The sequence below is a fragment of the Amblyomma americanum genome, chromosome 5 (assembly GCF_052857255.1).
Source record: "Amblyomma americanum isolate KBUSLIRL-KWMA chromosome 5, ASM5285725v1, whole genome shotgun sequence".
Classification (NCBI taxonomy): domain Eukaryota; kingdom Metazoa; phylum Arthropoda; class Arachnida; order Ixodida; family Ixodidae; genus Amblyomma; species Amblyomma americanum.
The window spans coordinates 159,707,900-159,723,820 of record NC_135501.1 but is presented as its reverse complement, the minus strand read 5'-3'; the positions used below and the strand labels follow the sequence as shown (position 1 = coordinate 159,723,820).

The following is a 15,921-nucleotide window of genomic DNA, read 5'->3' as shown; positions in this document are numbered from 1 at the left end:
GTTCTTTTATTAATATGACGGTGCCGGGGTCCCAAACCGAGCATGCGTACTCTAGATGCGGACGAATGAGTTTAGTGTATAGTAGCATTTTCAGTAAAGGTGGAGAAGAAGAAAAATTTCTGCCGACGTACCCTAGCCTGCGATTAGCCTTTGAAGTGAACTTGATATGAGCATTCCTAGAAAGGCTATAACACATATTAGTGCCAAGATACTTGTAAGACGATACCGGATTCAGCTGAGTGTTGTTAATAAAATACTCTGGGCTTGTTTGCTGGTTACGGGTTGCACGCATGCATTTGCATTTAGATATGTTTAATCCCTTTTTCCACGATTGGCACCATTTATATGTTTTATTTAAATCTGTCTGTAGCTGAACAATATCATCAGTGTTATTAATTACTCTGTAATTTACACAGTCGTCAGCAAACGAGCACATGTTAGAAGAAATCTTTAAAGGTAAGTCATTTACGTATATTAGAAATAACGAGCCAAAGACCGACCCCTGGGGCACGCCTGAATGTACTGGCGCTGGTGATGAGTCGTGGTTATTGGCGAAGATGAACTGAGTGCGGTTACGAAAGAAGGCATGAATTCAATCGAGTACATTAGGATCAAGGTTAAGCTGGCTCAGCTTTAAAATTAGAAGAGAATCACTAACTTTATCAAGAAGTGTTGCTTGTTGGGCGAGTTGGTGATCCATGAAAATAGAGCAGCGCGTAACAAAACCGGACAGGGGTCCTGTTTTGTTACGCGCTGCTCTATTTTCAACTTTATCAAAGGCTTTTGAAAAATGTAAGAATAAGCAATTTGTAATGGGTCCAGAGTGTAAAGAATCATGCAAGTCTTTAGAGAAATTCATTAACTGCGTTTCACACGAGAATAATTTGCGAAATCCATGCTGTTTCGGAGTAAAGAACTGGTTGGTTTCTAAGAAATTAACAAGATGACTGAATATCATGTGCTCTAGAAGTTTACATGGAACGGAAGTGAGATGAGACGGTAATTACGTGCATCTTGCGTTTCTCCTGATTTGTGCAGTGGGATTACTTTGCCGGTGAGCCAGTCATTAGGAAGTGTGTGATGGTTTAATGACTGCGAAAAGATACACTGTAGTATAATGGAAGAATATTATACGGTATGTTTCAAGAATTTAGTACTGAGGCCATTGATACCATAAGAGGATGACATTTTAACCTGATTAATAATGCTGCGAATTCCTTCAGATGAGATGACAATGGAATTCATTGGTAAAAAGTGATATTCTATGAGTGAAGGTAGTGAGAAAGTGTCGTTGGGGCTAGAGAACGCTTTGAAAAAAGTGCTATTGAGAAGCGATGCGCACAGCTGGTCAGGAACTGGATCCCTTTCTTGGGTAAATAGTTGTATGATGGTATTTCATTTGCCTTTCACTGTGCTCCAAAACTACTTCGGGTTATTGTTTAGCATTGCTAGGAGAGTCTGATCAAAGAAGGTAAATTTGGTTGATATTAATGCCTTTGAGTAAGCGACTACAGCGGCTTTATACGTAGACCACCTGACAGCAGAGTGCATGAAGCGAGCTGTACGAAAAAGTCTTTTTTTTTTATTGGAAATGCGATTAAGATACCTGTTGTACCAGGCTGCAGCATTGTTGCTATATACCTTTTTGATGGGTATGTATTCCTTCACAAGTTCAGAAACTCTAGTTTTGAAGATCTCCCTGTTACGATGAACACTACGATCGACATGAGCACTCAAGAATTCATCTAAATATAAAGACAAATTATAATTAATAGCCTGGAAGTCAGCCTTGCTGTAATCTATGATGCATTTGAACCGCTTACGTCAGCGTGCTAGAGGGAGAGAGACGTTGAAGTTGATTATCATGTGATCGCTTAACACAGACAAATGAGTGATAGAGGAGACGATGTCTGGTGATGATGTGAGCACGAGATCAAGAAGGGATGACGCAGTGGGAGTAACACGTGTGGGCAGCTCAATAAGTTTCGATAACCCGAAATTGGAACATATGCGAAAGAAGCGGTTCAAATTGGAACACGTAGAAATAAAGACGTGGCAATCATGATTCCACTCAATGTCTGCGAAATTGAAATCGCCTAATAGAAAAATGATCACACCCGGAAAGCGAAGAGAAATTGCATTGAGACAGGCGTGCAAGTCTTCACATAAACTTATGGGGCCTTACGGTGGTCGATAGCCCACACCAGTAACAATTTTCATAAAATGGAAAGTTATACAGCACCAAACAATTTCTAAACTAGTCAATTCAGCAATACGAAAGCATTCAATTTGTTCGTTGACAGCAAGTAAAACACCAGCGCCGTGCCGTTCATATCTGTCACATTGAAATATCTTGTAATTCTTTTCACAAACAAATAGTTCACTGTCTGACAACCATGTCTCTGATAAAGCAATAATATCATCACTACAGTAATTTATCAAAGCGCACAAGCCATCTCTTTTCGGCAAAAGACTTCGTATATTGGTAAAAACCACACTCAGACCGATGTTCTCAATGGCAGTACCACCACCCATGGCGAGTCCCTACGTTCCAGTACCTGGTAGAGTACGACCAGAGCGAAGGGAGCGCGGAGACTCAATGTGCTCTTTGTTTAGAGCAGGTCCAATTTCAAACACTAGGTCAGTTTCCGCATTATAATCATAGCATTTGCCATTAGCAATTAGTTTGTTGTGCATTAAATTGACTTTTAAATCAAACTCCTTCGCATAGTCAAATGGCCGCTTTCTCGCCTTACGTGTCGCAGCAGAAAAATCTTCGGTCATAGGTACTTCTTGTTCCTTCAGCAACGATCGCTTTGAGTGCACTTGCACCTTGGCTTTGTGAGCGGCGAATTTTACTATCACGGGCCTGGTTTTGTTCTCGTCGAGTGTTCCAACTCTGTGCGCACGAGCAACGCAGTCACTGGTTAAGGAGAGTTCTAATGTGTCGGCGATAAGGTTAAGAAGTTTTTATTCACATTGCTCGTTAGTATCAGCAAAACTACCATCAAATCCATAAAAGATAAGGTTGTCACGCCGTGAGCGGTCCTCGCTATCATCTAAACGAGCACGCAAAGCATGTGCCTTCTTTTGTACAACTTCGAGTGCTTTACGTGTATTGCAAAGATCCCGCTGCAAGTTTTCAAAACCAGTCGTTACGTTTTTACAGCTTCTAGACGCTTTTTAATGTCGGCAATATCGCGTGTTGCCGCCTGTTGGTCTCGCTTCTACTCGGATGAGTCGTTAGACATCGCAGCCTGGGATGCTTCTATACGAATAGAGCTTTGACGTATGTCATCCAGGATTTTGAAAATATCACGGAGCGACGCACTCCCCGGAGCAGGGTTGCTCTCTACATCGCCACACATCAACAAAAGAAGAACACTGAAGGGTTGCAGCACTGCTTCTGGGCGTGGAAGCACAACCAAACATCGGTCATAAGATTTAAAACATTCTTGAGGAAGTTGACTGACCTGCACAAAGAACAGAGACCAGCGGGAGGTCATTGGTGCTGCGGTGCCTCCACGCCCACTTACAACGGTGCTCGGGATGCTCGGTTTTGTTGCCCACGTCAGCGCCACACTCGTCGTTGTCGATGTCCCTCCGGATGCCTTGTTTGCAGTGAAGTTGCCCAGTGCCACCACTTCATTCAAACAGACAGTGTGCTCTTTATGCAAAAAGACCACGCAACTGGATAACGAAGGATTGAAGGCTAGCGCGTCAGGGCTGTTGAAGAACAGATCCAAGGACAAGTCCGAGACGGGGCTCCCGTAACCCGGAGTCGAAGCAGGGCCGTACTGGTAGGGGTTCAGGAAGGCACCGAGAAATTGCACAAGGAACAGAGACCAGCGGGAGGCCATTGCTGCTGTGGTGCTTGCACGCTCACTCTCAACGAGTCTTAGACAGGGCACACAGGAAGCACACACAATACATATGCACCGTGTGTCTGCTAAGCTGGATCAAAGATAGTGCATGAATGGATGATAGGAGCGTCCCCTTTGAAACGGGGAAGTGGCAGTTGCCATCATGGTTGGCTTATTTGTTTATTTCTGTTTAACCGTGCTACAAATTTTTGGCGGAATTTCGCCATATTCTCTAAAACCTTTTCTTACTGTTCAAGCCTTATGTGACGTCTCGGCTTTTGAGCCGCCTGTCTTCCAATGAATTTTTGCTAACTTGCATCGCTGATTTATTTACATGATCATCGTGAATAAATCTGCGGTGAAAGTTAGCAAAGGCTGAAAGAAAGCAGCAAAATCTAAAATAAAATCTTACATGTGGGAGATTGTAAACTCTCCTCTTCACAAGGCGAAAATATCTTTAACGCGCCTCATTTTGTAAACAACACGGATAACCTGATTTCCTAGTAGAATGAATAGATGTCCAACATTCTCGGACAATTTTTTTTTAAATTGAAAAATTGTGAGACACTCTTATGGGAATATTCAAGATAATGATCCATTCTTCCGATGTGTAGCAAAATATTTCTTTTACAGAGTTTGCATCAATCGCATCGAACAGTTGAGAATGCCTTAGAAAACCAAAGGGAAACGCTTTTGACGATATCCAAAACGTTAATAGAAAAAAAAATGCACGACAGCCGTCGGGTGATCTGCGAATCTATTGATTGTTATAGTGAAATATTCCATTATTTAAAAAATTTGCATTCGTAAACGATTTCAAGTTCAAAAATGCTGTTGTCAAGAATTGTTGGGTATGGGGAATTGAGACGCTCGCACGACACACATAGAAAGAAAGGAAACAATTATCGAAACTGAAGAAAGCATTGGGGAAGTGTGTTTCAACTCTTTTTAGATTTGTCTTGTTTATAAATTGAAATTCATTGCTATAATTATTTTACCTGAAAATATTCTATTGGGAATTGAAATATTGGAGTCGAAAGCAGTTATCTTTCAAACAAAAAGAAATAAGGAATCAGACTATAAAGTTTCCAGTGATAAACACTACAAACCAATAAGTTGCAGGATTCCGCTGCAAGAGCGCTTTCACTGCATATCCTTTTCCGCTATACAGCTCAAATAGGGCATCTGTTCTGGCAGTCTTTGTGAGCTAGGAAGCGTTCGAAAGTTCTCGCACTGCTTCCTCTCTTGCAGTTCGGCCACCTTTTGCGTGGAACTTGGTGTGCCAGAGAACGTCCCGATGTCCACCGCGATAGTCGAAGGGGGTGCTGGTCAGCGCTCTGTTGTTTAGATTACGCGGAACATAGATATCCTCGGAAGTAGAAGTCCACTGAGCTGCCGTCGCCAGAGAGCACCGCACGCGATATGCGGAGGTGATGGGTTTGTATATCACAGGCGGCATGTGCTTGTATTTCTTCCTTAATAATGTAACGGGTAGAGAGATATATTTACAGAAGGGGATTAATATAAGTTTCTGCACATTTTAGAGCCCAAAGTACTAGAAATCACATTGAGTAAAGCTGACATTTGGGCGAGTTGGTAAGCTGGATTAATATATACAGAAAGAGACAGCAGAGAGGAGCCATGAAATAAGGGCCAGCGTCGGAATAGACTTCCTTCTCCTCGTCCACCGCACACACAAGCACCATGCTTTGTCATCATCTTTGTCCAAGCCTACGGCCGTAACAATATCTTCGAGGCAAAAATGTAATTTACACTACCAATTTCTCATTCACGAACTCCACACATAAAATCACACAAACACTACCGTATGGTTTCCTCTCGTAAAGCTCCCGTAAAAAAAAATGTGGATATAGAGGCAGGCGATGAAGTGTCATAATGAAGCCAGTAAACAAAAGTCTTGGCTTGAAGAAAAAAGCATAGAACTGACCGAAATCGGCCTGAACAATGAGCTCAGTCTAAATTCGGATTGAGCTTGCCCCAAAGGTTAGGAGGCAACCCTCATAATGAGAATAAATCTTCATATGAGCTCTCAGTGCGCAGCCTGCGCGTAACATTCATAAGAAGAATAACTACGAACAATGCAATTTCAGCGTTTATGCACAATAACATGTTGAAGCTTAACTGCAGAACGTACTATCGGAGGCAGAAGTCCCCAAGACGTGCGACTCGCAATAGTCGCGTATAACTAAGTTATCAGCCGGTGGTTGCTAGGCATACTTGCGGCGCTGAAATTTGTTCTTCGGTTCCGCAATGTGTGCTAGTAAGTTCAACGGAAGATTGGCACACTTTCCATCTATGCGCCAGGATCTGCGGTGGCGTGTCCTGGAGACTTTTGTCCCCAATAGAACAGTGCGTAGCTGCTTTCATACCATGTTTACATTGTTTTCATCAAAGGAGTGTTTTGTTTTGGCAGTTTACGGAAAAACGTATGATAAAAATTAATGTGCTAATGAGCACCTACACGAAAACAGCATCCAAAAGGTATAGCATGGAGTTTACGATGTGATGTAGGTGAACTCACCAAAATTTTTGAACAGCCTTTGCAACACAATGAAAAGTCTAAGCAATTCATACTTTCTAGCACCTGCTCATTGTGTGACCACTCTTGCCAAAGAGATCATTCAATTAGAGGACAGGCGATTTTTCGTTTTTTTTTGCAAAATCAAGCCTCAAAGTCATACATCTGAACTGCATTTAGTCAGAGCAGGTTGTAAACAAAATGACGGCACTGAACGCACTTAGAAAGTCATCCTTCGCGAAATAATTTGACATTTATAGCAATGATCCGTCGCAAACCAAGAGAGTAAATCCTGTTAGGGAACTACTTTTGAGGGAAAGTTTTTAAAGCAATCTTTAAGTGAAAGTAGAAAGCCTTGACGCATTTATATTGAGGTGAAAAACAATTTGAACCACGCCTCGCTAATATGGATTTGTAAGATTTCAAAAGAAATAGCGAAAATTCCAAGTAGTGGAACGAAGATGATCGGGACAACCATGAACGCTTAGGAAGACTTCTCGCTGAGGCTTGGAAATAATTTTGACGTGAGAGGCGAAAAAACTGCTTTAGTTTATATGCACTTCTTGCGCTTCGTTGTGTATCTCTATTTGGGCGTACAAAAGAAGGCTAAAAGGGTAAGTCAGGACCATCTAGATGAAATAATTGGTCTTGTAGGATAGCAAATATGCATTTTTACCCACAACAGGACAGGACTTAAGAAGCGCATTAAAACCGAATCTTCCCGGAACATATTTCTCACCTGAAACACGTGTCCCCGGCACCCACGCTGAAGCCTCCCCGTGCTCCCCCCCCCCCCCCTTTCTCGCCCATCCGTGGAAAAAATGTAACGACAACGAAGTGTGACCACACCACGATGATGACGGCGAAAGGACGGCGTGAGGTCACGAGGGCTGAAAATTGCTTGCTGTAGTGCGCTGCCCTGTGTTTTTGTCCGCTAGTGCCCGCGCACTCCGTAACAATGTATCCCCATTAAAGCTAAAATATTCATCCATTTAAATATTACAAAACATCTTAAGAGGGTCCTAATATTGGCTGTCACAATATAAGCGAAATTATATGGTAAGCTGATCCCGAAACATCCACCCGACTCCATATAGGATGTAGCTTTGTAGAACACAATACATGATTTATGGATTTTTACAAGCACAGCTCCTCTTGCAGCTGCCGCTGTCTTAAGGACGCCTGCTTCGCAATCGAGGCTAGGGCGCTGATATGCACATTTAAAACTTCTTTTTAGAACTCGCCTTCTTTTGATGACGCTGCTATGCGGCTCAGATATATTTCACTGTTTTCACTACGCGAGGCATAATATTTCTAGTGTTTCTGCGCGCTTCTTTTTCCATTTTGCGTGTGTTTAGGGCTTCATCTAGCGGCTTCATTCTATTTCGCGTACATGTCTGTGCAGACATGTATAATGCTCCCTTGTTAGTATTCATTCTTTTGTTCTGACTGTTTATACAGAAACGACAGGGCGATCAACCTGTCTTCCTAAGAGTCAAGGAAAGGCCATTTATAAGGAAAACAAGACGCTCCACAGTTTTCTTGCCAGCATATTCGAAACACATTAAAGCCGTCCTTCTGTAAAAGCACATTTAGAAATAAAAATTGATCGTGCTGTTTTTTTTTTTCATGGGAGGGTTGTACAATAATTCGAGTTATATGCTGCGTTTACTACGTCGATTGGAGTGCTCAAGCTTCTGCAGAAGTGAGGATAGCTAAATTTAGCTTCTATTTTTTTTAATATACTCCCCGTATGGAAGAAATTAATATACGTGCTTCGTGACTTTCACTCCATTTTTGTGGATCTATCTTTGCGAATGTTAATTATATAAAGAAACAACAACCCCGACCCAGTCGGCGAAAAAATATGTGCAAGTCATTTTAAATGTACACTAAGCACTGTAAGGCAGGTCACATATTCGAAAACTCCGCGCCTCAACTTTTGCTTCCTTTCGAATTGGATACATATAGGTACGATCGCTTCTGTGAAACCAGGTAGGCAGCGCATCACTTCCTCCAAGCACCTGCGCAAGACGAACATTCTTATTAAGCAGCTGGACTGCGCAACAAGCTTACCCGCTGCACCGCAAGGTCAGGTGTCAGTCGGGATGGCGCTAATAATGATGGAGACATTTCTACATATTTTCATTTCCCCACTCATCATCTACTCTTAGCCGGCTGCTAGCCACGCGAAGTACAAGACGACCTCGGTGAACAAAATTGCTCCTGTCTCGCAGCCGGTCCGGCTGAACGAGCGACTATAAAGGAGGAAGGTTTTCCCATAGTCCCCGAAGGTAAAGCAAAAGAATTCAATAACAAAACAAACATCAGCGCCCTTCGGTAACGATGTTTGTGCGCGCCTTTTTCTTCATGCCCTTTGTGACCGCGGGTTTCGTGAGCTTCGATCACGACCATTTCATAAACGGAAACGGCAGCGCCGGGTATAAAAACCGCAGCTAAGTTAAAGCTTGTTTTAGATTCCAACGCGAAGAGATCTCCGTAAGAAGGACCGCAAGCATCTCCATTTCACAGAGATTGATTTGACGCCATTTCATCCTACGAAGTTACTCTCCTCAAGGTGAGAAATATCATGTGCTCATTACGCCTCTAAGCTACAAGGCTTATTGTTGACATTCACAGTTCTTCACTGTGGCACGGTATCTCTTTATGAGGGGGCATTGTACATTTTCCTTTGAAATGCTAAATGCACGTAATCTTGCTATCTGAACATTTAGCTCTTGATTAAGAGAAACAACGTCAAATTCATAACGAGAAGAAGACGCGATTGAGACTCATGCATAAGTTTACACGCGTTTCAATGGAGGCGACACGCTAAGGCGCCCGTGTGCTGTGCGATTTCAGTGCACGTTAAAGGCCCCCAGGTGGTCGAAATTATTCCGGAGCCCTCCACTACGGTACCTCTTTCTTTCGTTCTTTCTTTCTTTCTTTCTTTCTTTCTTTCTTTCTTTCTTTCTTTCTTTCTTTCTTTCTTTCTTTCTTTCTTTCCTTCTTTCTTTCTATCTCTCTTTCTTTTTATTTCCTTCTTTCTTCTTTCACTCCCTCCTTTATCTCTTCCCTTATGGCGCGGTTCAGGTGTCCGCCGAGATGGGAGACAGATACTGCGTCAATTGCTTTCCCTAAAAAAACAAACCAATTTAATTTATCTGAATTCATTTGTCCCAATCATAGCGCCAGCGTGACTGCGATCTGAGTGGAACACGTATAACCAAAATATTTAAGATTGTACAGAACACTGGGATCTTACTGGGACACATACGGCATCAACAGCTTGTCAGACGGTTTCATCAAACATCAGCGCAAAATTCGAACAGAAAAAAAATTATGGCTGCGCCTAAATCTGCATCATGGAAGACGTTTATTGTCAAGGTTTGCGAATTAGTGCGTGCCGAAGATGTTAGAAAGAAAAAAACGTCCCTTGTGTCGCCAACAGCACAACTGAACTCATGAAATCCTTAGCCAATAAACCGGTTACTTGATTTCCGTCGTGCGGAGGTGTCATATTCACCTTCTCTGAAAACCGCAGTTCACTTTATCGGACAAGGAGTTTTCTTGTGCCTCTAAAACAGCGTGCAAAATAATTAAAAAAACATTGCACTTGTTTTTCAGTGTCGTGAAAACGTCATACCTATCATATTTCGTGAAATATAAACAAATCCCTACCAATTTAACGGCGTTTTTTCGACGGACTCGATGTGTAACCCTTCCTTAAATCTTTTTCAGGCCATAAAATGGACGCTAAGAGGACAGTCCTTATTTTCGCAACTGTACTACTGATGTCCAGTGCTGCGTCATCGGATGAAGGCAAGCGTCTTGCTTCAATACTATTAATAATCTATTCACGCACGCAGTCACACGCGCACACCAACGCACAGCCATGGACGAGGAAACATGTAATTGTGGAGCGCACGCTAAGAACTACCTGAAGCACTAGCTACAGGATAAACATCGAGGCAAGATTGCTGCTAGCGTGTGCGCGTGTCCTTTCCACCGCTATTTACTTGCGGTGGCAATGTTTTGTTAAAAGCGCTTGAAAAGATAAATGGCAGAAACAAAATGCAATGAAAATGTTTGCCATGGAAAAAAGGTCCTCAGGGTTTAACCACAGCAATAAAACAAGAGGTCCCAACCGCTTCCCCCCCCCCCCCCCCCCCGCTGGCTTAACGATGAACATGCTGATCCAGGCGCAGTGCTGTCCAGTTTAAAGCCAATGTTCCTTTTATTGGTTCTCTGCTCGTCAGCCCAGAACGCAACAGACAGTTTGAAGTCGCCGCGCCGACACTTCAGAATCGATAGTTAATTAATGAGGATTACCTAGCTTAATCAGCTCTACTGCGCATCGGTGGGTTTAGACGAACGTCGGTTAGAAAAAGTTATCGGATAGCTTCTTGAGGTATTCTATGAGAATGTTCGCCTAAAAGAAACAAGGGACTTCGACTCCTGGTATCAACTTCGGGGAACAATGACCGCTGTTTTACTGTATTCCGTAAATAATTAGGGCGAAATCAACATTTACAGTTGTCCACAAAAGCGGCACACTTTCTTCTGCATTTATGCCAGTCGCCACTGCCTGGCAAGCCCGGTAAAGCTGTTCAGTGCATCAGGAGTTAAAACACAAGCCATGGCAATGCCCATCTTCTACAAGGTTTTGTTTTAAACTTTAGGCCGCTCGTGAATGACGGAATTTCACTCCTTGATGCACCGCTCAATCGCTTCTTTAATCGGTGTCTGAAGAACAACAATAGCTCTAGATGCTATTTTTCTTTGTTCGCCGCGCATTCTTCGGCGAACAAAAATAATTTTTACGCAGTATTCTTGCAAGTTTTTCCTTGAATGTACCGATGTACCGCTCGACCGCTACATTGGCAGGTGTGTGGATAACTAGAATACTACTAGATGCCTTTTTTCTTTGTTCCCCGCGCATTCTTCGGCAAACTAAAATCATTACGCAGTATTCGTACCTGTTTTTGCTTGAATTACCAGCAGGATTTTTTTTCGTTACCTCAGAGCTCTATAGCCGTTCATCTACTCTGTGCCATGGGATTATTTGTCACTGGCTTCTTTAAGCGCACATGAGGAGCGTGACATTCGCGGAAAGCGTAAGAAAACTTCTTTCTGGTGATATATATTCGAAGGTTAAATTCCGGTTCACCTATTACTAGAGGCCAGGGATACGAACATTTTCCTGATAAGCAGCAATAATAAAAAAAACAGGAAGTTTTCTTCAACGGGCAAAGGAAGTGCATTTGATAGCTACATATTATTCCCCACGAGCGTGACCACTGCCAATTAAGCAAGGAACACCTGACCACGAAGCTCACGCCAACTAAAGCATAGATACTCAGCAATGAGTATATAATGAACAACTCGTCAAGACACGGAGCAGTTTAACTTGGTCGTCTCAGTTTTATAATAGCTCTCAAAATAAGGATTGAAAAACATGATTCTGGGAGCTTATTGCAGATATGATTACAAACACACAAAAGCTAATATCACATTCACGCTTGGTCAATTTTTCACCTGGTTAATAATTATTTCTAACACAGTCTTTTAAGAAATGTAATGCCTTATGTAATGAGTCCTAACCTTTTAGGGAAAAATAAATGAAATGAAAATGAAAGCAGATACCAATCCTATTGTGCGCCTTTAACCTCTGCATTGCCGGCACAATTCCAGCCTTCTCTCTACAGCAACCGGGGACAGATCATTGCTGACCAGTCAGAACTGAATGAATAGCATTGGCACTTTCAGGCCGTAATTCAAAGAAACTCAAAATCAGAATCATTTCGTGCCCAGCGCTGTGCCCCGCCTCTCCTCTATCGCTGTCTGTTTTGTGTTTAGCTGCATTAAAACTGCCGCATCTATAACCTAAGCACCAGAACAGCCCACCTTTCTTTTAAGGGCGTTAGATCTAACCACGTTTCTCTATTTCTTGGGATCTGCTACCATCCCTCTCCTGCGCTAACTTTTGTAAGTCCGAGGAATTTAATAAGGCGGCTCCCATAGTAAATCCATATAGCAACCCAATTGGTGGTTGATTGGTGCCGCCATTAGTGTATAAAATTGGTGATTTGTTAGAGACGTCACTTATAAATCCAAGATGTCGGCCAATAATGGTAATTAATTGACTACATTATTAATTAATTCAAGATGGCAGCAGCTAACGCTCGTTACTTCAAAGTTTTCCAGGCGGCGGCGGCATGATTCTTTCAATCCATTTTTCTCAGCGACACATTTTACATGACCATAAAGAGCCAGAGAACCAATTTTCACCAAGAACATTATTTGTGTAGAGTTGTGCTCAGGGCATTTTCTTATCTAAGTTTGACGTTCACACGCATCATTTCCTCCTTTTTTTCTCTTTTGTCCTTATAGAGACCTGCTCGTTCCATGATAAGCATCTCGAACGTGCAATATACGATTTCGTTGCCAAGCTTCCAGCTGAGCGGGTCGAAACCGTAGACAGCGACGATGAAACACCGGGGGAGTCACCTCCAGCCGCGAACGTGACCAAGTTCAGATTTCTCGGCCTCAACACGCTGCGTCCGTTCGGGCCTTTCTTTACATTCTGCCCTAACGGAACCCGCGTGGTTCAGTTCGATCTGGCCAACGAGAATCCTCTGGTCCTCATCGGATCCTTCACTGGAGACAGCAGCAAAGTCCACGAAATCGAAAGCCGGGCGTTTCTTGTGAGGTTTACTGCACAGTTTGCCGTCACTGGCTCCGGCGAGACTGTCAAAATTCATCATCGAGTGAACATGCCCGTTTCTATGACAGGGCTCTCGTTTGGAATTAAAGGTGGCGACAAGGACGCCGACGAAGCCCTGGCATCTTTCACACGCACACTACCTCCGCACTTTCTTTATGATTTGTGGCATGGAATGCTCTTTTCCGAGCTGGAAGCACTTTTTGCTGAAATAGCGCCCAAGCCTTAATGAACACCTGCAATGTGATTTGTTCTTTGTGCAATGTGTTTTACATGCAATTTTTATGTTACATCACATGAGAAGCGGTGTTCCAGAATAAAGTGTTACGCACCGCGAATATTGATTCTAGCGACAATTGCGACTGAGATCTACGTTAGCCCTTCTGAGGTAATAACTACATAGGCTAAAAGCGTCTGCACAGTTGCGCAGCTGAGCTTTCTACCAAGTCAAACGTTTTTAGTAATGCTTTCTCCGTTTTGTGTTTTGTTCCGTCAGCACGAGTATCTGTGGGGTGTTAAGTCATTGAGTAGATCTGGCAAGCTATGCAGCTGTACGCCTCAGGCATCCAAGTTGGCGTTCAAATTGACAGCCCATCAGGATAACAATTCAGGAAACAGACATTTGTCACATCACGTTTAGAAAAAGCCGTTACCTCATTTTGACTGTAAAGAAGCTTTGCTAGCGTTTTTACTGCTTTTGGGGACACCAGAGGAGGGTGACGGCACAGCAAAGAGCTAAGGAGAAACGAAACAAAGCGGAATTATACTCTTGTTACGCTGCATCTGGTGGCTTTGCTTTGATCTAAACCTGTTATTCTTTGAACAGAAATTGTACCACTGCTTGTTGTTTCAATCGCAGTAACCATCTGTCTCTTTGTGAATGTAGATCGGAACTGCAATTCTTATTACCCCTTTGGACTCCTGACATGTATTTTTTTGCTTTCAACGTGAACGCAGATGTATACATCAGTTGGAATAAAAAGAACACGAAGCTCCCGGTTTGTAACCTGAGTTTTCACTCAAAAAGCCCGGACTATGAAGGCGCTTTATTTGCCAGCGCTTTTAATGAATACGCGCTTCTTTCGGCTTCGTTGTAGAAGGACGACTAAAAATACAGCAACTTAATATATTCTACCGCTGCTCTTTGTTCTTTTGTCTCAAGGGGCGAAAAATTGTAAAATCTAAGGTTTGACGAAGTATCGTCTGCTCAGGTGAATACATGTGCAGAACGAAGTCTGTTTTGCCCGTCGCCACCTAGAACATCAGTGTCCAAGCGAATTCGCCAGCTTCCAATTGCACGCGAACTTCGTAGCTAGCCTACAGTCCCGCCAGCGTGAGGGCACACGCATAGAGAAGTTAACCAGACTGTTGCCTAGCCGCAAATGGTGTCCAACCAACAAACTCACCTCCACCGTCCACAATCTGTCTTCGTATAGGCCTACTCGAGCAGCGGTCGCTGTCCTGGAGCTTGGTTCGAATTTAAACACGAGAGCGGACGCAAGAGGAATCATCTGTGCTGTGGAACGGGCTGTAGGGCGTGTGGGAAACAATCATCGAGAAGAAGCTCGTAACCATGCGATCAGCATACTCACCAAGCTGCCACGACGGCTTCCCAGCCGACTACTTGCTGAGGAGCGTGATGCAGTCAAGAGCCTGCGATGCAACACGGATATTGTAATCCTACCTGCTGACGAGGGCAACGCCACCGTCATCCCAAACAACACCGACTGCGTTGAAAAAATGACGAGGCTTCTGGCGGATGAAGACACGTACGTGCGGCTCAAGCTGGAGACTACACTCAAGGTATAGCGAGAGTTGCAAAGGCTTTTGACTGCCGTCTTTCAGTTTATTTCACCACAGCACAGGTCATTGTACTTCACGCTCCTCTGCCACAATGGATCTCCACCTGCTCTATATGGCCTCCCGGAGATCCATAAGCCGAACGTACCAATGCGACGAATAGTGGATTTTACCCGCTCTCCGTTGCTCCGGCTTTTAGGCTACTTGGACAAGGTTTTTTCGCCACTTGTTGGCAAGGGATCGACTTTCGTACGTAACACCTACGATTTTATTCAAAAATTACGCGATGTCCCGATTTACAGCGACGAGGTCAGGGCGTCGTTTGACGTCAGATCACTGTTTACCACTGTCCCCGTGGATCTGGCGGTGGAGGTGTGCCGATAAGCGCTGCAGGACGACGGTGGACTTAGTGCAAGGACACCTATCAATACACCGGACCTGTTGAAGCTTCTGCAGTTTTGCCGGAAAGCACCTACTTCATTTTTCAGGGCACTGTCTATAAACAGGTTCACGGCACTGCCATGGGTGCTTCTATCTAGGTCACAACCACAAACCTGACAATGGAGGCATTGGAAAGCCGCGCTCTGGCTTCGTTCGAGCCACGTCCGAAGGTCTTTCTGCAGTACATTGATTACTGCTTTTGTATGATCAAAAAGAATGCCTTGACTGATTTCACGAACCATATGAACAGCATGGAAGATTCTATTCAGTTCACCATCGATCAGGAAATTTCTGGCCATCTTCCTTTTCTGGATGTCATGGTGGAGCGACGTGATAAATGCCTATCATTCAAGGTGTGCAGAAAGGACACGCACACAGGCCGATATCTTCATTTTAATTCGGTCCATCCTACGTGCCACAAGCGCTTCGTTGTTTCTAACCTCGTCCGACATGCGCAAAGAATATGCTCAGAACCTGAAGGTAAAGCCTCTGACCTATGCCAAGTGCGCCACGAGCTCAAGAAATGCGGTTACCTAAAACCCTTCGCAGACGCT

At 43.6% G+C, this 15,921-nt stretch overlaps 1 protein-coding gene across 1 annotated transcript; it reads left to right on the top strand.

Moving 5' to 3' along the window:
* The first annotated feature begins 8,846 nt into the window (after positions 1-8,846).
* LOC144135204 (uncharacterized) lies at positions 8,847-13,581 on the top strand. The gene is made up of 3 exons (XM_077667946.1): positions 8,847-8,980; positions 10,144-10,224; positions 12,796-13,581. The coding sequence occupies exons 2-3, from the start codon at positions 10,152-10,154 to the stop codon at positions 13,353-13,355; spliced, it is 633 nt and encodes a 210-aa protein (XP_077524072.1). The 5' UTR covers positions 8,847-8,980; positions 10,144-10,151; the 3' UTR covers positions 13,356-13,581.
* The last annotated feature ends 2,340 nt before the right edge of the window (positions 13,582-15,921 follow it).

What these genes read in the sequence shown, in the direction of transcription:
- LOC144135204 (XM_077667946.1), top strand. Translation starts at nt 10,152, where the DNA reads ATGGACGCTAAGAGGACAGTCCTTATTTTCGCAACTGTACTACTGATG. An exon ending in TGCTGCGTCATCGGATGAAG is followed by an intron (nt 10,225 to 12,795) that starts GCAAGCGTCTTG and finishes TTGTCCTTATAG; the next exon opens with AGACCTGCTCGTTCCATGAT.